At 40.6% G+C, this 25,525-nt stretch overlaps 1 protein-coding gene across 7 annotated transcripts in view; it reads right to left on the bottom strand.

Moving 5' to 3' along the window:
• Positions 1–25,525, bottom strand: part of SNX29 (sorting nexin 29) — a 531,581-nt gene that overhangs the window by 479,794 nt on the left and 26,262 nt on the right. For all 7 annotated transcript variants that reach the window (XM_077906677.1, XM_077906675.1, XM_077906674.1 and 4 more), the window contains exon 4: positions 3,016–3,140. In XM_077906677.1, the coding sequence (XP_077762803.1) occupies positions 3,016–3,140 (125 nt within the window). The remainder of the gene's footprint in view (positions 1–3,015; positions 3,141–25,525) is intronic.

Genomic DNA, 25,525 nt, shown 5'->3' with positions numbered 1-25,525 from the left:
CAGATAAGGACATTGGCAATAACAACAGTGGGACAGTATATGACAACAACACTCATCTCAGTATATAACAACAACACTCATCTCAGGGGCAAGAAGAAGAGGGGGAGAGTGTGGGGAACCAGAGTACTCGGGCCCCTCTACAGATGGCAGGGGTGGTGAGCAGAATGTGGGCCCAGAGCCACAGATCCTCCAGCTGAACAAAAGCTAGAAATCTGTATTTCAACATGAAATCTCATAATCTGTAAATGTGGACAACTTTTTTAAAGCATTTTTTTAAGTACACCATAAAGGGCACCTGTTCCCAAACTCAGCCTTGTAGGTACCCTAACCCCAGATGACCAAATGCCGTCCTGCCGCAGCAGACTCTCAGTATTATCTACTGTATGGTGATTTTCAACAATATCATTTTGTTTGGTCATTACTTTGGATTCAGTTCTTCTCTCTTCAAAAGGTAATGTTTCCCATCTGTAAACAGAGCTACTACAACAGCCTTATGGATTAATTCACCATTACTTATTGTCTCCTGTCACTTCCAATTCAGTTAATTGAGCTAGAGTGGTCTACAGAGGAGCAGTAATGGGCATCCAGCCACTGCCAGAGGAGGGGGAAGCTGAGAAGAGCCAGGAATTTGACATCAGTCTCCCTGGGTTGGAATCCTCAGCATTGCTGTTTACTACTATGGGAACTTGAACAACTTCTGAACTTATTTGAGCCTCAGTGGCATCATCCAAAAAATAAGCACATCACCTTGGAAATATGGAAAGTTGTGGCCATGTTATCAAGCACCAGCTCCGACAGCTCTGCACTGAGGCCTGGCGTGGCAGGCACTGTCTCATTGAGCCCCCACCACAGAACTGTGAAGCCAGTCCTGTGAGTGACCTTATTTTACACAAGAGGAAACAGAAGTTCAGAGAGGGGATGTCCCAAAGAGTTCGTGTGTGACGAGCCACAAAGCCAGGATTTCAACCCCGTCACCTGACTCTAGGGTCTAGCAATAACTGCCATGCTACAGAAAGGGCCCAGGCCAGCAGCCAGCAGGGACTAGGGAGCACAGGGATTCTCATTTCCATCCAACCCTCCTCTTCAGATTTCATTTTCTCCATTTTGGCTGCCAGTGGATGAGAAGATGGCCCTTGCAGGTAAAAACCACCAAGGCTCAGTGCAGCATTTCCCCGGGGTCATCTCATGGTCCAACTCCAAAGCCAAGGTTGCCTCTCCCATGCTATCAGCTGCCCTTGTCGCATGGAAGCTGACCCAGAGCCTAGTGGTCTACTCCACCCTCATTTCTCTACGGTAGCTGCTGCACACACAGAAACGATGGAAATGGGAAGAAGACAAGGGACATGATGATGTTGAGGACAACTCTGGGCAAAGTTATGTCCTTGAGCAGTTCATCACGCAGCCCGCAGCATTGAGCCACCCCCATGCAGAGGCCACGAGAGGCCACCGAGACAAGAGAGGCTAACAGCCCAGGTGACCAAGGCAGGAGGCAGTGGTTTCCACAGGGAGTGACTGAAAGGTGGCTCCACTCTGACTCAGCCCCTGGGTCCCTGACTTTTAGAGAAGGGACCCAAGAGCACAGAAGAAAAATCAATAGTGGGCAGCCCGGGTGGCTCAGCAGTTTAGTGCTGCCTTCAGCCCAGGGCCTGATCCTGGAGACCCAGGATCAAGTCCCACATCAGGCTCCTAGCATGGAGTCTGCTTCTCCCTCTGCCTGTGGCTCTACCTGTCTCTCTCTCTGTCTCTCATGAATAAATAAATAAAATCTTAAAAAAAAAAAAATAAAGAAAAACTGATAGTGACAGGAATCCCTCTGGCAGCTGTCCCCTACCCCAAAGGGGACTATATTCTTCTGAGAACGAGCGCCTGGTGAAATGAACGACAGCAATCAAAAATCTGTTGAAGGACTGAGAGCAAAAGGAAGAGAAATGCACCAACACAAGGGAGCAGGAAAGGCACAGGGCTCATTTGGCAGACACCTCTGCCAGACACGGCGAGAGATGACGGTCTGCTGTGAACGAGGGGCAGCAGCAGTGACACAGATGTCGTTACACTAATGAGATTCAGTAATTTGGGGCAGCAGCCACAAGTTGAGGGTCTGAAAGAATCTGCTCTTTAAAATGTTGGGTAAGAGGGCACCTGGAGGCTCAGTAGGTTAAGCGCCGACTCTTGGTTTCTGCTCGGGTCATGATCTCAGGGTCCTGGGATTGAGCCCTGTGCCCAGCTCTGCACTGGGTGTGGAGCCTGCTTGAAATTCTTTCTCTTTCTCCTCTGCCCCTCCTCCCACCCTCACCCCCCTGCTCATGATCTCTCTCTCAAAAAAAAAAAAAAAAAAAAGTTGGGGAAGAAGGACATAGGATGTTTCTCATTTGACATGACATACTTTTAGGTCCAGATCCAAAACAAATCATTTTAAAGTTTCCTCATCTGTACAATGGAGAAAATAAAGGTCCCTACTATTCATTAGACTGTCATAAGAACTGAGTGAGTTAGTGTATATAAAGGACTAACGAAGTTCCAGGCTTGTACAAAATGCTCCCTACCTGTTGGTAGTGATTATTAGCATTATCCCTGTCATTCAGACACACAGGAGCATGGCATGCAAGAAGTGCTTTGACAGTACTAAAATGGATGGTAACAGGGCTGTAAGCTCAGAGACCTATTGTTTCTGTTGCTGGTGTCGAAAGCAGATTTAATTACAAAATGTCATGCTATTCCCATGCACAAAATTAAAACATATCTTCGATTTCCCAACAACTGCCACACCACACTGGTGACAAAAGCACCTGGGCTGCAGGACCCTTAGCCCCCAGAGATTGCAACATGTGGTTCTGAGGATTCAACAAAGTACAACACCATTACTGACTAGAGGTAAGACGTTCTCACACGTGGATTTCTGCACCAACATGCTGCCCCCATTCCAGCCCCACACAATGCCTGCCTTAACCACCAATAAAAAATAAAAACTTTTTAGAAAAGACTACATCCTCTGTGCTCCATTAGAGTGAGCAGTACCTGTTTCAGTCTTGCTGGCAAAGCCTGCTGCCTGTTTGATCGCAGCCGCCGTTAGTGCTAATCCCCGGCTCCTCTTCAGGCCATGCTGCAGGACGGCCTCAAACTGGGCACACAGACAGGTTACCCTGCAAGAGAACCAGTTATTCATCAGTCCACCTGTGTAAGAAGAGAGACACCCAAAATAGCCCCAGTACCTCCAAGAAGCGGGTGAGTTATCAGTTATAAACCTCAGGGAAGGTACACACTTGACACCTGGATTTATGGGCAGGTAATTGATATGGAATTGACTTGGGTCCCTCAGCACACCTCTCCCCATTTATGTTCCTTTCACATACCTCCAGGAAGCCCCACACAGTCTAGCCATATTCATCAGGCTCTTGAAAGCAGAGTAACAATTCACAAGAAAGGTGGGAAAATGGAATTGGTGCCAGCCAGCAGAGGAGAAAAAATTAAAGCCAATTTAAAAACAAATCAGTCTGGTGTGGGAGGGGTGGACAGCTAATTGTATCCAATTCACAAGTTCCAACTCTAATTCATATCACATATAGTTTAAGGAATTACATTATCTTTGAAGGGATTGAATGTGCCAGCCTCCCAAATTGGAAACATTGTATAATTTCATGGCCTGTTACATACACTAAAAAAATAATAATATGAATTCTGATACTTATCCTTTATGTTGCTGTAAGAGATTACATTATGAAGTCAGATCCAGAGTTGATGGGATGAATTTTCAATTAAGTTACTATTGTGGATTCCATTAAATTCATTTCTCAATAACCAAAAAAAGAGGACCTTCAAGAACATGTTGGCAAAGAGATGAGGTCACAGCTACTACCTTCTATTCTTTACCAACCTCATAGGGCTCCTGGGCACCCAGGCCCGCTGAGTCTGTGGACTTTAAGGCCCTTCCATTCACTCATGCAACCTATGTCAAGAAATCCTTGGGATGCCTGGGTGGCTCAGTCGGTTAAGTGTCCAACTCTTGATTTTGGCTCGGGTCATGGTCTCAGAGTCCTAGGATCAAGCCCAACATCAGGCTCCACACACTGAGTGTGGAATCTGCTTAAGATTCTCTCTCTTCCTCTCCCTCTGGCCCTCCTACCCCACTCGTGCTCGTGTTCTCCCATGCCCCCTCACCTCAAAAAAACAATAATAAATCCCGAACTCCCCCTATGTGCCAGGCACTACTATTCTAGGCTCTGAGGATACAAAGAGATAGCAAGGTCTCTGCCTCACCACATTTGCACAGTTCTAGCAAAGGGAGATACACAAAACTAACCAGACCATTTCAGTTAATGAAAACTCTGAAGAAAATCAAACCAAACAAGGTGGTAGATGAAGACCCAGCAGGAACAGGCTTAGATTCTAGGGCCTAAATGGAGGTAACCTTGGAGTTATGACCTGGATGTGACAAACACAGCAGACTGGGCAGAGGGACCCAGTGCAAAGGTCCTGAGACCATCACTATCCTGTTCAATCTTGCCTAACTTCAGGCATTTCCTGTTCTACTCACCTTCACACCTGTAGTAATAATACTCTAAGAGTTTATTGCTCTGTGGGTGGTAAACTATTTTCATACCTATTATTTCATTAGCTCCTCCCATCAACATTATTATATAGGTGAGGCAGGTATTATCTCCGTCTTATACCTAAAGAAACAGGCTAAAGACATTTAAGAGACAGTACATGAGTACATAATAAATAGCATTATAAGACTACATAAATAACAACATCCATACTCCAGCCCTACCAAACCCCAAACTGATCCAAAGTAGATTCCATATACACCCCATGCTTATTCTGAGACAAATGTCTCAAGGCAAGCATGCTTATTCTGAGACAAATGTCCTCTCTTTTCCATACCCCACCTTTATTCAAGCCATCCATCTACACCAGAAAACCCTAACATGGTGTCAGCAAATACATAGCAATTGTACATTTACTCTCTGTCTGTGCTCATGACAGACATCAGTAATCCATCCCAGGATTCTGGGCAACCACTGCTAAAGATTAAAGTTGGCCCTCCACTGGAAGGAACCCCAACTGGCATCCCAAATGTAACATCTGTCCTCAATGACACTATTTAGAAACCTACCTTGACTACCCTGCATCTAACTGAATGTCTAGTACATAGTGTGTGCTCCATAAACACTTTTTCAACAGGTAAGTAAATAAGTAATTAATCTTGAGCCATAAGTCCCAGAATATTCCCCCACATTGAAACAACCCTCTTTGCTAGGCAGATGTCACTCTTAAACATGAGATATGTATATGCTAGTCCTCTACAATTTCATGCAGGTACACATTTAAGGGCTTCCTGAAAGCTGGGACACCTAACAAAACCATCTAAATTCCACAGGAATCAAAACAAGCATGGCAAAAATGGAGCCCAATGAAAGTCCTACCTCAGGGGAAAAAAACAAAAACGCTGGGCTATGTTTAGAGTACTCCATACTAAACCACAGCTTGGGGGCGCCTGGGTGGCTCAATAGGTTAGGCATCTGCCTTCAGCTCAGGTTGTGGTCCCAGGATCTAAGCCCCACATCTGGCTCCCTGCTAAGCAGGGCATCTGCTTCTATCTCTCCCTCTGTCTGCCACTCCCCCTGCTTGCACACTCGCTTACTCGCATGCGCTCTCTCTCTCTAATAAATAAAATCTTTTAAAAAATAAAAATACTTAAAAAAATAAACCACAGCCTGCACCTTTAAACAAATCATCTGCAAATATAATAATTAAATCAACAATCCCTGTTAGTTTACTTGGCTCTAACATACAAGTCAGTAACTACCTCGCCAACTCTAGATAATATCTGGCCCCTAAAGGGAATGGAATGCAGGTGAACAGCACAAACCCAGTCACCAAGGTTTGGGTTACATCATCAGTATTACCTTCCAGATGAAGACAGGTCACAATCAACTTGATACAGCAGAAAACCCAGAGGGAGTACTAAAGGGAGTATTAACCCTAAAATTAATTCACTATGATGACTACGTTGCCAAAGGCCATGCTATTTATTACCCTCCCTATGTCCCCTTTGCATTTCCACACTGGGCCTGAGTTTATACCTACTAATCACTCAAGACTTAGCTTCTTCTTACTTAACTTCTACTGTAAGTCAATGAACTGGGCATGTTTGTAATTAAGTAGGAGAACTTAATAGCAAATGAGGTGTTTTGTTTTGTTTTTTTAAGCACCAGTCAAGAAAATCACTTCAGGCTTTTATGCATACAACTACTGACCAGATGAATGGATAAATAAAATGTGGTGTCTTGATACAATGAAATACTATTCAGCAATACTAAGGAATAAAGTACTGAGATATGCTACAACAAAGATGAGCCTTGAAAATATTATGCTAAAGAAGTCAGACCCAAAAAACCACAAAGTGTAGGATTCCATGAAATTTTGAGAAAAGGTAAATATATAGAAACCAAAATTAGTAGTCAATTAGTGGTTGCCTAAGGCTGGAATCAGGGATTAACTATAAACTGACACAACAGAAATTTGGCATAATGAAAATGTTCTAAACTTGGTTGAGTTAATGGTTGTACCACTCTATACATTTACTTCTAAAAATCACTGCAAGGGGCGCCTGGGTGGCGGCAGCTGGTTAAGCAAATGACTCTTGGTTTCCATTCAGGTAGTGATCTCAGGGTCATGAGATCAAACTCCACACTGGGAGTCTGCTTAAGATTCCCTCCCTCTTGATCTGCCCCTCCCCAAACCCCACATGAACCCTTGCTCGCTCGCTCTAAAATAATTAATTAATTAACTTTAAAAATTACTGCACTGTACGCTTACAAGAGGTCAGTTTTTATGGTATGCAAATTAGATATCAATAATGCTGTTAAAAATCAAAAAAAAATTGGGGGTGCCTCAGTGGCAGAGTTGGTTAAGCATCCAACTCTTGGTTTCCAATCAGGTGGTAATCTCAGGGTCCTGAGATCAAGCTGCATGTTGGGCTCCACACTCAGCAAGGAATCTGCTTAGGATTCTTTCTCCCTCTCTCTCTCCCCTTCCCCATCGTGCTCCATCATGCACATGCGCTCTCTCTCTCTCTCTCTCTCTCAAATAAATAATCTTTTTTAAAAATGGCCCTCAAGATGTTTAGTAAAGCCTGATAAAGGAATGAAAGAATGGAAAATTAATGGCCTTGCTCCTGCTGAATTTAAAACTACCTACCAATACCAGCACAGCTGGACACCACATGAGCTTGACAAGTTTACTGCTGAAATTCTGCAAGTGGTTTTCCTGAGCTTTGACCTATATTTCAAGACTCCTTATCCTGCCACATGAATCTATAATAAGATTCTTAAGAATCCTGTACTTTTTAATGGCAAATGCTAGAAAAAATGACAGGATCAGCAATAAAAGCCACATTTTTACAAATGACATCAAATTAACTTTATGAAAGAGGGCATATTTCAAAGTGCTCTTTCACTGTGTTATAGGAACCTCTGGAAGAAAACCCAAGTACAATCATGAAAACAGACTGGATTATCCTCCTGTGGATGTCACCTGGAATGGAGTCAACTGTATCCATAAAAATCAGTCAATCAACAGCATTAGCCATATCTCAGACTTAGGACAGTAGAATCACCACTAGCCTTGCTACCATATGGCATTCATGTGCAATGGGCCATGCTCTACATTTATGTATAAAGAATAGTTTTCCAAAGGTTCACACCCTTTAGCCTGTGAATTTTCCTGGCAGATATCAATCCTTGGCTGAAATCTACAAGTCACATAAAGATTTAAGAATGAAGATACTCAAAACAACATCATCTATACCTGGGGAAAATTAAAAACCACCTAAAGATCTCACATTTGGGCAATTGGTTAAACATAATTGAATGCTATTTACTCCTTAAAACTCATACCAAGAGTTGATAATGAAAACCCACAGGTTTGTAATATAAAATGAAAAATCAGCACAATGTGAAATTATATATTGTCTGCTCTCAACTATGCTAAAAAAGAATCCTAAAAGGAATTATGTGAAAACATTAATAGCCACTTGATAAAAGAATTACTGGTGATGTCTTTCCTGCCTTTACGCTTTTCTGAACTTAGCTTCTTTCCAAAACAAGCATTAAAGAAGTATTGACATCTCAAGAGCCAGAAATATTGCTACATTGAGCTATAACAAATGAAGAAATACAACTTGAAAGTTATGGTGAGGAAAGGAGTATAACTATTTTAAATGCTTATAGAGAACTTCAAATGGCATTTTTAAAAAGCTTAGATTACAAAATAAATAAACTTTTCAAAACAAATAAAGAGCTTAGATTATAATGTTTAAGCCAAAAAAAGCAGATCTACAAAGATATAAAAGTGTTTCTAACCCACAAATAAAAAATGCTGGAATAAATGAAACTATAACATTAAAATTTGATTTTTTTTTTTTTAGGTAAGCAAAATGGGACAAGGGAATTCCATTTACAATAGTAACAAAAGTAAAATAAATCATATTTTTAAACAAGAAGGATAAAAATCCTATATGAAGAAAAGAATAATATTTTCTTAAAAGGTATAAAAATCAATATAAATAGAAATACCATTTTCTTGAATAAGATTTATTAAAATTAAAATGTCATTAATGTCTAAATTAATTATGTATATATCAATTGATGTATAAATTGAATACAATTTCAGTAATAATCCCAGGAAGGACTTGGCACAGTATGGTTCTGAGTGTAGGAATAAACAAATTGATGGAGTGTAAAGAAACCCCTCATAGAAAATCCAAATAAGGGGTGCCTGGTGGCTCAATTGGTTAAACATCTGCCTTTGGCTCAGGTCATGATCTTGGGGTCTTGGGATCAAGCCCCACATCGGGCTCCCTGCTCAGTGGGGAGTTTGCTTCTCCCTCTGCCTCTGCCCCTCCTCCTGCTCGTGCTCTGTCCCTTGCTTTCTCTCTCTAATAAATAAATAAAATTATTTTTAAAAAACCATCCAAATAAATATGGAAACATGTGAGATATAATAACGGCAGTGCTTCAATTCAGATGCACAAGAATGGACTATTTAAACCAGGGGCACTGACAAAAAGCACCCAGCTACAGGGCTAGAAGGAAAGAATAAACTTCTGCCTCCAATTCCAGATAGAACAAAATTCCAGATGGATCAAAATAAATAAAACTATAAATGGGAAAAAATAAAACTGTAAGAACAATAGAGAAAAATACAGAAGAACCTCAGGACAGGATACTCTAAAAGCAAAATTTTAAAGGTTCATTCAGAGGAATGCCTGGGTGGCTCAGCAGTTGAGTGTCTGCCTTCGGCTCAGGGCGTGATCCTGGGATCTGGGATCGAGTCCAGCAACAGGCTCCTTGCGGGGAGCCTGCTTCTTCCTCTGCCTATCTCTACCTCTCTCTGTGTGTCTCTCATGAATAAATGAAGAAAATCTTTAAAAAATAAATATAAATAAATAAAGGTTCATTTGGGGTGCCAGGGTGGCTCAGTTGGTTAAGTGTCTGACTCTTGGTCTCAACTCAGGTCTTGATCTCAGGGTCAAGGATTCAAGCCCCACATTGGGTTCCATAGTAAGCATGGAGACTACTTTAAAAAAAAAGCCTCATATAATTAATTTCATAAAATTTTTAAATTTCTATATGGCAAAAGATACCATAAACATGGTAAAACAATAATGAGATACTGGAGAAAATACTTACAAAATACATATGGTTGAAAAAGGATCAAAAGCCATATTATATGGAGAGCTTCTATAAATGGATAAGAGAAAGACAAGCAACTCAAATAATAATAAACTTTTCAACAAGGTCAATAAACACATCATGAAAGGAGGAAATGTTGACCAGTAAATGGATGAAAATACATTCAGTCTCACCAGTGGCCAGGAAAGTGTCATAATACTAAGACACCAATTCAGGAGTATCAACTTTAAAACCAATCACAGACCGACTAATTTAGTTTCTTATAAAACTAAATATGCAAATATCATCCACCCAACAATTACACTCTTGGTGACTATCTCAGAAAAAGGAAAAGCATTATGTTCCCATGAAAAACCTGCACGTAAATGTTTACAGCAACATTATTTGCAATAGCCAAAAACTGAAACAACCCAGATGTCCCTCAGCGAGTTAATTAAAAAACAGAGTTTGGTCCCTACATACCATGGAATACAAGTCAGCAACAAAAAGGCACACACACTACTGATACATGCAAAGACATGGGTCAATCTCCTGGGAATCACACTGAGTGGGGGGAAAAAAACCCAATTCCAAAAGATTATATACTGTATTATTCCACTAATATAATGTTCGTGAAGTAACAAAATTATACAACCAGAGGACAGATTGGTGGTTGCCAGGAGTTAGGGATGGAGAGGGAGGGAACAGGAGGGAGGTACATGTGGTATAAAAGGTCAAGGAGAGGGATCCTGTGACAATGAAACTACTCCATTATCTTGACTGTGGTGATGAGCAGGTGTCCCTATGCAGTGATAAAACTGCACAGAACTAAACACACACACAAACACACACAAGCACATACACACAAATAAGTGTAAGCAAAACTAGGGAAATCTGAAATGCTGTCCTAAAGTGTTTTTTTTTTAAATTTTTATTTATTTATGATAGTCACACAGAGAGAGAGAGAGAGAGGCAGAGACACAGGCAGAGAAAGAAGCAGGCTCCATGCACCGGGAGCCCGACGTGGGATTCGATCCTGGGTCTCCAGGATCGTGCCCTGGGCCAAAGGCAGGCGCTAAACCGCTGCGCCACCCAGGGATCCCTGTCCTAAAGTTTTATAAGTTGTTACTACTAAGAAAAACTGGGGAAAGGGAAAGCTGGATCTTTCTATATTACTTCTTAACAAATGCATGTGAATCTAAAACAAAAAAACAAAAACAAATGCATGTGAGTCTACAATTATCTCAAAATTAAAAATTTAAATAAACAAATACAAAAAATTGGAGGCAAAGATATATAAATAAATATATACACAAATATTTTTATTGTAGCACTGTTTACAATAGCAAAAGCAGAAACAAAATTAGAAACAACTTGCACATCCATTAACAGGAAAATAGTAAATAAGTTATACCACCTTCAGACTGTAAAATATTACACAGAAACTAAAAAATAATGAGATGCCATATCTAATCAACCCGAAGAAGCACCAACTTTTTTTCACACATCTTTGAAATCCAGTTGTGCCTCATAATTGATAAAATTAGACAAATTGGCATTAGTCATAAAGATGCCATTGACAGTAAGCTGCACCATTATGTTACCTACTGACCTGGAAAAATTTCCATAATACACAGCCAGGTCTAAAAACAAAACAAAAAATAGGGAAAGAGGCAAGATGGTAGAAGAGTAGGGAACGTTGTTGTTTCAACTAGTCCCTTGAATTTAGCTAGATATCTATCAAATCATTCTGAACACCTGTGAATACAACCTGAGATGTAAGAAAATAATTGCCAGAATTCTACAAATAGAAAAGCAACCACTTTTTGCAAGGTAGGAGGTTCAGAGAAGTGAATCTCAGGGGATATATGGGAGGATAAATGGTGGGCCAAGGGAGCCTCTGTAAGTCCGCTACCCGAACGTGATATAGTCCTGCAGTGCAAAATGGGCTTTTAGAAGTCTGTTCCAGTGAGGGACACCCCTACCTGCAAGGTGCTCAGGTGGCGAAGGGGGGCAGAATCATAGTGGGACAGTCTGGTCTCAGGATCCCCGGGGTCACAGAAAGAACGGGGATGCCTGAGCCAACATAGTTCTCAAGCACTGGAGCCAGGAAACTGGCTACAGTCAGCGAGCCCCGGAGTGGGCTCTCAGCTCAGTTTGCCATAAATGTGAACCATGGCACCATCTGGTGACCCCTCTCTGTGCGGGGGCCCTGCAACAGGCAAAAATGTAGTAACTCTCCTCTTTCCCCAGGAAGATTGGAGAAGATCAGCAATGCCATAAAGCAAAACAATATTAAATTGATTGGAGTCCCAGAGGAAGAAGAGCAAGAAAGAGGGACAGAAGGTATATTTGAACAAATCATAGCTGAGAACTTCCCTAATCTCAAAGGAAACAGGCATTCAAATATAAGAGGCATACAGAACCCCCCTCAAAATCAACAAAAACAGATCAACACCCTGACATAATGGTGAAGTTTGTAAATTTCAGAAATAAAGAGAAAATCCTGAAAGCAGCTCAAGACAAGAAGTCCTTAACCTACAAAGGTAGAAACATTAGACTGGCAGCAGACCTATCTACAGAGACCTGGCAGGCCAGAAAGGGCTGGCATGATATAGTCAGGGTACTAAACAAGAAAAATATGCAGCCAATAATACCTTATCCAGCAAGGCTGTCATTCAAAATGGAAGGTGAGATAAAGAGCTTCCAGGATAAACAGAAACTAAAGAATTTATGATCATTAAACCAGCCCTGCAAGAAATATTAAAGGGGATCCTGTATGCAAAGAGATACTCCCAAAGTAACATAGATGAGAAAGGAATAAAGACAATATACAGAAGCAGTGACTTCACAGGTAATACAATGGCACTAAATTCATATCTTTCAATAGTTACTCTGAATGTAAATGGACTAAATGCTAAAATCAAAAGACACAGGGTATTGGATTGGATAAAAAAAGCAAGACCTATCCATATGCTATCTATAAGACACTCATTTTAGACCAAAAGACACCTCCAAATTGAAAGTAAGAGGGTGGAGAACCATGTAACATGCTAATGGACATCAAAAGAAAGCTGGGATAGCAATCCTTGTATCAGACAAATTGGATTTTAAGCCAAAGATTGTAGTAAAAGATGAAGAGGAACACTATATCACACTTAAAGAGTCTAGCCAATAAGAAGGTCTAACAATTGTCAACATTTATGCTCCTAACTTGGGAGCAGCCAATTATACAAACCAAGTAATAATAAAAATTAAAGAAACACACTGATAATAATACAATAACAGTAGAGGATTTTAACACCCCACTCACAGCAACTGACGTATCACCTAAGCAGAAGATCAACAAGGAAACAAGGACTTTGAATGACACACTGGACAAGATGGACTTCACAGATACATAACAGACCATTCTATCCTAAAGCAACAGAATACACACTCTTTTTAACTGCACATGGAACTTTCTCCAGAAGAGATCACATACCAGGTTGTAACTCACATATCAACCTGTACCAAAAGAAAGGGATTATTCCCTGCATATTTTCAGACCACAATGCTTTGAAACTGGAACTCAATCACAAGAGGAAATTTGGAAGGAACTCAAACACTTGGAGGCTAAAGAGCATCCTACTAAAGAATGAATGGATCAACCAGGAAATTAAAAAAGAATTGAAAAAATTCATGGAAACAAATGAAAATGAAAACACAACTGTTCAAAACCTTTGAGATGCAGCAAAGGTGATCCTAACAGGGAAGTACATAGGAATATAAGCCTTTCTCAAGAAACCAGAAAAGTCTCAAATACACAAGCTAATCTTACACCTAAGGAAGCTAGAGAAAGAACAGCAAATAGAGAGTAATCCAAGCAGGAGACAAGAAATAAAGATTAGAGCAGAAATCAATGAAACTGAAACCAAAAGAATAGTGGAAGAGATCAACGAAACTAGAAGCTGGTCCTTTGAAAGAATTAGTAAAATCAATAAACCCCTAGCCAGACTTCTCAAAAAGAAAAGAGAAAGGACCCAAGTTAATAAAAGCATGAATGAAAAAGGAGAGATTACAACCAACACCAAGGAAATACAATTTTAAGAACATACTATAAGCAACTACATGAGAACAAATTAAGCAATCTGGAAGAAATGGATGCATTCGTAGAAACTTATAAACTACCAAAGTTAAAACAGGAAGAAATAGAAAACCTGAACCAGCAAGGAAACTGAAGCAGTAATAAAAAATCTCCCAAATAACAAGACCAAGGCCCGATGGCTTCCCAGGGGAATGCTACCAAGCACTTAAAGAACAAGTAACAGAACACCTCGGTGGCTCAGTCAGTTGAGCCACTGCCTTCAGCTCAGGTCATGATCCCGGGGTCCTGGTATCAAGCCCCATATCCAGGCCCCTGCTCAGCTGGGAGCCTGCCTCCTCTTCCCCCTCTGCTACTGCCCCCTACTCATGCACTTGCTCCAATAAATAAAATCTTCTTTAAAATAAAGAAGAACTAATACCTATTCTTCTGAAGTTGTTTCAAAAAATAGAAAAGGAAGGAAACCTTCCAAATTCTTTCTATGAAGCCAGGATCACCTTGATCCCAAACCAGACAAAGATCCCACCAAAATGGATAATTACAGGGGCAGCCCGGGTGGCTCAGCCATTTAGCGCTGCCTTCAGCCCAGGGCCTGGTCCTGGTCCTGGAAACCCAGGATCGAGTCCTACGTCGGGCTCCCTGCATGAAGCCTGCTTCTCCCTCTGCCTGTGTCTCTGCATCTGTGTGTGTGTGTGTGTGTGTGTGTCTCATGAATAAATGAACAAAATCTTAAAAAAAAAAAAAATTGGGCAGCCCTGGTGGCTCAGCGGTTTAGCGCCTGCCTTTGGCCCAGGGCGAGATCCTGGAGTCCCGGGATCGAGTCCCACATCAGGCTCCCTGCATGGAGCCTGCTTCTCCCTCTGCCTGTGTCTCTGCCTCTCTCTCTCTCTCTCTCTGTCTATCATAAATAAATAAATAAATAAATAAATAAATAAATAAATAAATAAATAAATCTTTAAAAATATAAATAAATAAATAAATAAATAAATAAATAAATAAATAAATAAATAACCAACCCACAGCAAGTATCATTCTCAATGGGGAGAGACTGAAAGCTTTTTCCTTAGGTCAGGAACACATCAGGGATGTCCACTCTTACCACTACTGTTCGACATAGTACTGAAGTCCTAGCCTCAGCAATCAGAAAGAAAGAAAAGGCATTCAAGTTGGCAAAGAAGTGAAACTCTCACTCTTCACAAATGACTTGATATTTTAAGTGGAAAAGCCAAAAGACTCCACCTCAAAATTGCTAGAACTCATACAGGACAATTCAGCAACATGGCAGGTTATAAAACCAATGCAAAGAAATCAGTTGTATTTCTATACACTAACAATGAGAGAGAAGAAAGAGAAATTAAGGAATTGATCTCATTTACAACTGCACCAAAAACCATAAGATATCTAGGAACAAACCTAACCAAAAAGGTAGAGGATCTCTGCTCTAAAAACTACAGAATACTTAGGAAAGAAATTGAGCCAGACACAAAGAAATGAAAAAACATTCCATGATCATGGCTTAGAAGAATAAATATTGTGAAAATGTCCATGCTACCCAAAGCATCTACATATTCAATCCAATCCCTATTAAAATACCATCAACATTTTTCACAGAGCTGGAATAATTCTAAAATTTGCATGGAACCAGAAAAAAAACCCAAATAGCCAAAGGAATTTTGAAAAAGACAACCAAAGCTGGGGGCATCACAATGCCAGATTTCAGGCTGTACTACAAAGCTGTGATCATCAAGACAGTATGGTACTGGCACAAAAACAGACACATAGATCAAGGGAACAGATTAGGGAACCCAGAAATGGACCCTCAACTCTATAGTAAACTAATCTTTAACAAAGCAGGGGAGAAGATCCAATAGAAAAAAGACAGTCTCTTCAACACATGCTGTTAGGAAAATTGGACAGCCACATGCAGAAGAATAAAACTGGACAATTCTCTTAGACCATACACAAAGATAAACTCAAAATGGTGAAAGACCTAAACATGAGACAGGAATCCATAAAAATCCTAGAGAAGAACACAAACAGCAACCTCTTTGACCTTGACTGCAGCAACTTCTTGCTAGACACATCTCTAAAGGCAAAGGAAACAAAAGCAAAAATAAACTACTGGGACTTCATCAACATAAAAAGCTTCTGCACAGCAAAGGAAAAACAGTCAACCAAATGAAAAGGCAACCTATAGGATGAGAGAAGATAATATTTGCAAATGACATATCAGATAAAGGGCTAGTATCCAAGATCTTTAACGAAGATTATCAAACTCAACACCCAAAAACAAATAATCCAGTCAAGAAATGGGCAGAAGACATGAACAGACATTCTTCCAAAGAAGACCAACAGAACACATGATAAAATGCTTAACATCACTTGGCATCAGAGAAATACAAATCAAATTCATAATGAGATACCACCTCATTGATACCAGTCAGAATGGCTAAAATTAACAAGTCAGGAAACAAGTGTTGGTGAGGGCATGGAGAAAGGGGAACCTTCTTACACTGCTAGTGGGAATGCAAACTGGTACAGCCACTCTGGAAAATGGTATGGAGGTTCCTCAAGAAGTTAAAGATAGAACTACCCTATGATCCAGCAATTCCACTACTAGGGTCTTTACCCCAAAGATATAAATGTAGTGATATGAAGGGACATGTGTACCCTAATGTTTATAGCAACAATGTCCACAATAACCAAAGTATGGAAAGAGCCAAGATGTCCATTGACAAATGAATGGATAAAGAAGATATATATATAGATACACACACACACACACACACACACACACACTGTTATTACTCAGCCATCAGAAAGGATGGGTACTTACACTATTTACCTAGACGTGGATAGAACTGGAGGGTATTATGCTGAACTAAATAAGTCAATCAGAGAAAGACAAATTATCATGTGGTCTCACTCCTATGTGGAAAATAAGAAATAGCAAAAAGGATCATAGGGAAAGGGAGGGAAACCTGAATGGGAAGAAATCAGAAAGAGAGATAACACCATAAGAGACTTTTATCTATGGGAAATAAACTGATGATTGCTGGAGGGCATGTAGGTGAGAAGAGGGGGTAACTGGATGATGGGCATTAAGGAGGGTAGATGATGTGATGAGCTTACTGGGTGTTATATGCAACTGATGACTTACTAAACTCTGTATCTGAAACTAAATTTGAATTTGAATTGAATTTGAATTTGAATGAATGAATGAATGAATACATACATACATACATACATACATACCAAAACAATGGGGTGCCTGGATGGCTCAGTCAGTTGACTATTGATTTTGGCTCAGTCATGATCTCAGGGTCATGAAATTAAGCTCCATATCAGGCTCTGTGCAGGGTGTGGAGCCTGCTTAAGATTCTCTCTCTCTCTTTCTCGCTCTCGCTCTGTCTCTCTCTCTCTCTGCCCTGCCCCCCCTGCAAGCCCCCTCTCTTTCTCTCTCTCTTGCTTGCGCAGTTTCTCTAAAAAAAAAAAAAAAAAAAAAGCAAGTTGTAGAGTAATATAAATTGTATGGTTCTTATTTGTGAGGGAGTAGGAGAAAGTGGAGTGGGTTTCAATGATGTTCTCTCAATTATTTGCACCTTCTACCATCATTTGAGCAGATTTCAGTATCTCTGAAAATTCATGCAAACTCTTCTTAAGCAAGAATCATGAGGGGTGAGGCCCCTCATCCCAGTGTGGCAGTACAAGCATGTGAGGGCCCTCCTCCCACGCTGACTCCTTGCTGTGCCAGGCGTCCCAGGACCTGAGAGTCAAGCCAGCCTCGTACTCTCAATTAGTCCTCATGCTGTGAATCAGAGCATGCTCACTCTGTGCTAAATAAATGAAATGAATGTAAACTGTAGCCCAGAAATAAAGGGCCAAAAAGATCTGTGAAAAAAATAGCAATCATCTAGAAGAAACTAAAATTGGCTTTAGTTTTATCCCACAGGCCATAAAAAAAAATAAATTATAGGTGGATTAAAAGTTTAACTGCAAACAATAAAAATCTTACAAGAAAATTTTAAAACACTGCATGCACAATCTACGGTTGGGAAGATGTTTTTAAAACACTGAAAACCTTAAAACTGGTAGGTAGGCATATGGGTCCATAAATAGATATTTAATTGTGTAAAAAAATTTTAATGTGGTAGTATAATAGATACTGTTATCTGTGTTTCCAACAATAATGGACAGATTTGAAAAAAAATGTTGCAAAGCAGAAAGGCTTTAGATGAAAGGCTAACTAATTACAATAATGTATAAAAAGCTCTCACAAACTGATAAGGGGACAAATAATCCAATAATAAAATGGGCAAATAATATCAAGGAGCTTCACACAAAACAGTGCAGCCAAATAGCCAAAACATATTTAAGAAAAAAAAAAAAAAAAACAAGAAAGATACTGATATTCACTAGCAATCAAGGAAATGCAAATTAAAATGATGGTGAGCCACCACCTTTTCTTTATGTTGTGTTTTTTTAAGGTTTATTTATTTATTTGAGAGAATATGTGTACAAGAAAGGGGTTGGGGCAGAGGGAGAGACAAAATCTCAAGCAGACTCCACACAGAGCCTGACCCGAGGCTAAATCTCACAATTCTGAGATCAGGATCTGAGCTGAAAGCAAGAGGTAAATGCTTAACTGACTGCCACCCAGGCCCCAAGGGACCACCTTTCACCCATCAGACCTATAAAACTTCAAAACAACATTCACAACTACTGTTACCTGGAAAGAGAAGGGTAGTCTCATGCACAGCCAGTAGAAATTTTTAGAAAGATACCTGATCATAATTATTAAAAATAAACACATATTGGGGAACCTGGGTGGCTCAGTGGGTTAAGCATCTGATTTTGGCTCAGGCTATGATCTCAGAGTCCTGGGATCAAGCCCCATGTCAGGCTCTGCACTTAGCAAGGAGTCTGCTTGTCCCTCTCTCTTTCCCTCTGCCTCTCCCTGGGCTCATGCTCTGTCTCTCTGTCTCTCAAATAAAATCTTTTTTTTAAAATCAAATAAAAAATAAACACATTTTGAGGCCCCTGGGTGGGTCAGTCAGGTAAGCATCTGACTCTTGATCTCCACTTAGGGATGTCTTAATTTCAGAGTTGTGAGTTCAAGCCTCACACTGGGCTTCACACTGGATGTGGAGCTTACTTAAAAAAAATAAATAAAATAAAATCACGTATTCTCTTTGACCCAGCAACCCAACTACTGAAAAATCTATGCCAAGGAAATAAAATCCTCAGTACAAAAGTAAAGATGTTCAAGGGTATCTGTTGTTTCACTGTCCACAGTAGTGAATACTAGACATGAAGTCATTATTACCTCATAGGCAACTATTTGCACATATGCATCATGCGATATAATGCAACATCTTAAAAACAATGATTAGATTTACAAAATTAAAAATAATTAAAACTATTAAAACCTTAACTTAGAAAGGTTTTGACAGGATAGTGCCAAGAGAGAAAACAGATACAGAACATTACATATAATTCAATTTTTGAAAAACAAGGGCAATAAAACCTGTGTGTGTGTACATGTACACACATGTGTGTTTTACTTATAAAAATTATATGAACTTGGAGAAAACCACAGAACAAATAATTTTTTGTCATAAACAAGAAGAGGATGTAATAGAGAAAAAAAAAAGAGACCAAAAAAAAAAGTTGACAAAGAACCAGAAAAAATGCAAGCCTGGTAGCAGTGAAAACTCACAAGGCAGTAGTTTTCAAGACGCTTTAAGTGTGAAGGTTTGAGGGTGGCAGACAGGCATGCAAGAAGAAATCAAATAAGTGTCCTACCAGAGGAGCCAGAAACTAAAAAGAATAACCAATTCTTCAATGAGTTAAATCGCACAGTTTCTGACCATTTTCAAATTACTAATATCAACAGAGTAACTGCCTTCTTGTGGGAAGACTGACCTCCAGCTCTTCGACTAGCCACAAATACTGCCTAGGATTCTCCTGGCAGATGAGGAGCTTCAAAGTCAGGAACAGGAGCTGGCAGTCGGGAAGGAAGCAGCTGAAGGAGCTGGTTCCCAGGGGAAAAGAGAATGGAGGAAACAAGAGTCCCTAGACGCTGAAGGAGTGAATAAATGGGAAACAAGGAAACACAGAAGTGACACTAAGCCAGAGGACCCAGGGCTCTTCAAGCATAGTTGGTGCCCACAGCATGGAAGAAAGGAAACTCCACACCAAAGCTTGCCTTAAAACAAAATTAAAGACAACACACAACTGCTCTGATTTCTGGCCACACCTTACACCAAAGAACTGGTGTCTCATTTCCCAAGTCCCGGCAGCCCCTTGGGCTTCTCAAGGCTCAGTCACAAGGCTTTTCCAATCCTCTGGCTCTCCTTTCAAGAGCCACGTCTCCACTCAGCCCTCTGGCCCGGTGCACAGACTCACCCCTCCCTGCCTCCCAGACCCCATCTCATCCCACCCCCCTGCACTTCTTCCAGAAATGCAACTCTATGTTGTTGTCTTTCTTTGTTTTTTCCCACCCATACCACACTTTGCCATGGCATACAGGACAAGATGTGATTTTAGGAGGAACACAGATGAACATTTTTATGTTAATTATTTCAATGCATCAAGAAAGACTATAACCAGCATCAGTCTTGGATTTCACTGATGGTATTACTTATGATAAGACCAGAGTATATACGGCCTTCAAATTCCACCACAAGCGAATATCTGACTCAGACAGTATACAGAAATGGCAAAAATTATGAAAATGGCACTCAAGTAGCCATAATCTAAGAAATGATACCCTAGTGGATCAAGTTCAAACACCTCCCCAAGACAGTAAGAGAGGAACCTCCTGACTTTGCAGACCATCTCCCAACACATCCAACACATCCACGATCTCATCATTTTCTCACGCCTCCCTAGACCACCCCACTTGCTACTCCTACTGCCTGGAATTCCCATCCTACCCATCTGGACCACTAAAGATCCTGCACTCACCTCTTATATCTGTACCTTATAACTACAGGCCACCATGACTATCCACAAATTACATGCTCATCTCCTGGACTCAGTTCTAAGTTCCCTGAGGACAGCAAACAACTCATCCGGTTTATATCCCCAATGCTAACATAGCAATCTACAAACAGAGATCTGTTGAATAGAGGAATTAATGAGCAATAGTCTAGCCTTTAGTTTCCAATTCCGCCAAAATACTGATATGTCTATAGTCAAAGAATGACAACATATTGAGTTTTAGTAAGTTCCTACTGGTTATGCCAAGCAAACAGTTCTACAGCTAAGGAAGTAGGGACTGTGATCATCTTCTGACTTTCCAGAGATACCACAGAGGCCTAGAAAAGCTAAGTTAAGTCTGAAATTAACAGCTGGTAACTGGTGATCTGTGGCTGGGGTGGGCACCTGACATCAAAGTTCACAGGTCAGGACACCTGGGTGGCTCAGTGGTTGAGCATCTGCCTTTGGCTCAGGGCATGATCCCGAAATCCGAGGATCGAGTCCTACATTGGGCTCCCTGCATGAAGCCCGCTTCTCTTCCCTCTGCCTATGTCTCTGCCTCTCTCTCTCTCTCTCTCTCTCCCATCTCTTGTGAATAAATAAATAAAATCTTAAAAAAAAAAAAGCTCATAAGTCATGCTCATGGTCTCTCTCCACCATCAGGGCGGTGATGACAAGGATGATGGCGATGATAGTTTTTACACATTGCTTCCTATGGGCCAATGTGATAGCTATTTTCAATAGCTATCAATATAAATATGTATTAGAATTCAGAATGGAAATGTGCTCAAATTAGCTAAATGCCCTAGGGCTCTGCATTAGCTAAAAATAATTTTTTTTCCAAAAAGAAATCAAGTCATTTGATTGATAGAGTAAAATAAAAGAAAATGCAATGTGAAACTATCTACTACAGATCCTGAAAGTGGAAATGAAGTGTTCAGGATAGGGAGGACAGAGAATCCAATTACCGAACCCCAAGATCCTCTGCAAGATGAGAAGCATTGTCCTCAGGGAACTTAGAACTGAGTCCAGGAGATGAGCATGTAACTTGTGGATAGTCATGGTGGCCTGTAGTTATAAGGTACAGATATAAGAGGTGAGTGCGGGATCTTTAGTGGTCCAGATGGGTAGAATGGGAATTCCAGGCAGTAGGAGTAGCAAGTGGGGTGGTCTAGGGAGGCGTGAGAAAATGATGAGATCGTGGATGTGTTGGATGTGTTGGCAGATGGTCTGCAAAGTCAGGAGGTTCCTCTCTTACTGTCTTGGGGAGGTGTTTGAACTTGATCCACTAGGGTATCATTTCTTAGATTATGGCTACTTGAGTGCCATATCATATCTAGTCAACGTCTCAGACTAATGGGCTGGTAGGAAACCAGTGAAAAACTAAAGACAAAAATCACATGATGAACATCCAAAGACATGTAAAAGAGGAAAAGGAATGCCTGAAAAAGCCATTTGGTTTCATAAGTGTCCAGAGGAAATACATATGACAGTTTTCAACTATGCTAAGAATAACACTAGGGAACAGCAAAGTGCAGCTGGTTTAATTTTGAAGCTCTCTGAAAAGTTCAGAAATGTTTCTAATTCCTCATAGGTAAAGAAAAGTCATCAAAACAAATCACTCTTCCCTGGTAAGCTTGGAAAGGAGAAGAAAGCTCCTCTCTGGCTTCTTCTGACATAGTCACTAAAGGGTCACAAAAATGTACAATTCCTAAATGTTCTGAGACACAACCCGAAGCCAATTCATTGTCCCCCGCTCCCCGCCATAATGGCAAAGAGACCCATTGTGCAGAGAATATTTACCAAGTGTCAGGACACTTTACATAAAATTATAGTGACAATAACAATAGCTAACAATTTCTGGAAACTTACTAGCTGCTAAGGCCCTATTCAAAAGGCTACACATAAACTAACTCACAGCTCTACCAAGTGATTACAACTGTACCCACTTACAGATGAAGATATCAGGGCACAAGAAAGTCAAAACCTGTCCACAGACCAACATGATTCGGGACTGACAACACCATGATTCAAACTCTGAGCTCCAAGTCCCATGCACATCCTGCCACCCCGAAGTTTGGGCTGCTGTTTATAATTCCAAGGGAAAGCTTCCAGATTGTGTGCTGTAATTTCACGTGGAAGAAGATGCTTTTGTGGAAGAATAACGTATCTACTCCTTGAGGTAACCTCCAGTGCCTGCTGAGTTCTTGAGCCACTATTTCTAGTAGGCAAATTATTCAAAAATATGTTATGGTCTCTCCATAGGCCAGCGTGACTGACAGTACGCAGAATAATTTTAATGAAGCACAAGAAACGGTCATTGTTCTTAGGGAAACACAGAGCAGAGGATTCCAACAGAGAGGGGTGAGGAGAAACACATGCATTTCAGAGCCCAGTGGCTGCCCCCACTTCCTCCTGGGGAGGTTTCTAAGGACAGAATCTGTTGAAACAAGCTCTGCCTCTAATTTCCCGGTGTGTGACACTTCACACAAGGACTGTTGCATCTTGCTGTGTAATCTCAAAATATCAAACAAATCTCCCTCCCACACTCTCACATTTTGCATTCATTTCTGGTATTAGTTGAACAGTGTTATGTATCATATAGACCCAAACGCCACACACCAGCTTCACACTGGACCAGCCAGAGCTCCTTCCCAGACTTCATCTGCCATAAAGAGCTGGGCAACTTTTGTTACATCTGAGGATGGGTACCCTTCCTGACCTGTCCTGAGTTTGGCTCACATTTTCCACGTAAAGAAGTCTGTTTTTGCAAAAGCTTCTTATCTCGATGAAGTCCCAATAGTTCATTTTTGTTTTTGTTTCTCTTGCCTTCATGGATGTATCTTGCAAGAAGTTGCTGTGGCCAAGTTCAAAAAGGGTGTTGCCTGTGTTCTCCTCTAGGATTTTGATGGACTCTTGTCTCACATTTAGATCTTTCATCCATTTTGAGTTCATCTTTGTGTATGGTGTAAGAGAATGGTCCAGTTTCATTCTTCTGCATGTGGATGTCCAATTTTCCCAGCACCATTTATTGAAGAGACTGTCTTTTTTTCCAATGGGTAGTCTTTCCTCCTTTGTCAAATATTAGTTGACCATAAAGTTGAGGGTCCACTTCCGGATTCTCTATTCTGTTCCATTGATCTATGTGTCTGTTTTTGTGCCAGCACCACACTGTCTTGATGACCAAAGCTTTGTAGTACAACCTGAAATCTGGCATTGTGATGCCCCCAGCTATGGTTTTCTTTTTTAATATTCCCCTGGCTATTCGGGGTCTTTTCTGATTCCACACAAATTTTAAGATGATTTGTTCCAACTCTCTGAAGAAAGTCCATGGTATTTTGATAGGGATTGCCTTAAATGTGTAAATTGCCCTGGGTACCATGGACATTTTCACAATATTAATTCTTCCAATCCATAAGCATGGAATATTTTTCCATCTCTTTGTGTCTTCCTCAATTTCTTTCGGAAGTGTTCTATAGTTTTTAGGGTATAGATCCTTTACCTCTTTGGTTAGGTTTATTCCTAGGTATCTTATGCTTTTGGGTGCAATTGTAAATGGGATTGACTCCTTAATTTCTCTTTCTTCAGCCTCATTGTTAGTGTATAGAAATGCCACTGACTTCTGGGCATTGATTTTGTATCCTGCCACACTGCCAAATTGCTATATGAGTTCTAGCAATCTTGGGGTGGAATCTTTTGGGTTTTCTATGCACAGTATCATGTCATCTGCAAAGAGGAAGAGTTTGACTTCTTCTTTGCCAATTTTAATGCCTTTTCTTTTTGTTGCCTGATTGCTGAGGCTAGGACTTCTAGTACTATGTTGAATAACAGTGGTGAGAGTGGACATCCCTGTCTTGTTCCTGATCTTAGGGGAAAGGCTCCCAGTGTTTCCCCATTGAGAATGATATTTGCACAGCAAAAGAAACAGTCAACAAAACTAAAAGGCAGCCTACAAAATGGGAGAAGACATTTGCAAATGACATATCAGAGAAAGGGCTAGTATCCAAGATCTATAAAGAACTTATTAAACTCAACAGCAAAGAAACAATCCAATCATGAAATGGGCAAAAGACACGAACAGAAATCTCACAGAGGAAGACATAGACATGGCCAACATGCACATGAGGAAATGCTCCGCATCACTTGCCATCAGAGAAATACAAATCAAAACCACAATGAGATACCACCTCACACCAGTGAGAATGGGGAAAATTAACAAGGCAGGAAACAACAAATGTTAGAAAGGATGTGGAGAAAGGGGAACCCTCTTGCACTGTTGGTGGGAATTTGAACTGGTGCAGCCCCTCTGGAAAACTGTGTGGAGGTTCCTCAAAGAGTTAAAAATAGATCTGCCCTATGACCCAGCAATTGCACTGCTGGGGATTTACCCCCCAGATACAGATGCAATGAAACGCCGGGACACCTGCACCCCAATGTTTCTGGCAGCAATGTCCACAATAGCCAAACTGTGGAAGGAGCCTCGGTGTCCATCAAAAGATGAGTGGATAAAGAAGATGTGGTTTATGTACACAATGGAATATTACTCAGCCATTAGAAATGACAAATACCTACCATTTGCTTCGACGTGGATGGAACTGGAGGGTATTATGCTGAATGAAATAAGTCAATCGGAGAAGGACAAACATTATATGGTCTCATTCATTTGGGGAATATAAAAAATAGTGAAACGGAATAACGGGGAAAGGAGAAAAAATGAGTGGGAAATATCAGAGAAGGAGACAGAACATGAGAGACTCCTAACTCTGGGAAATGAACAAGGGGT

Source organism: Canis aureus, chromosome 8 (assembly GCF_053574225.1).
Source record: "Canis aureus isolate CA01 chromosome 8, VMU_Caureus_v.1.0, whole genome shotgun sequence".
Classification (NCBI taxonomy): Eukaryota; Metazoa; Chordata; class Mammalia; order Carnivora; family Canidae; genus Canis; species Canis aureus.
Note: the sequence above shows the minus strand (reverse complement) of the source record. Positions and strands in the feature narration are given on the sequence as shown.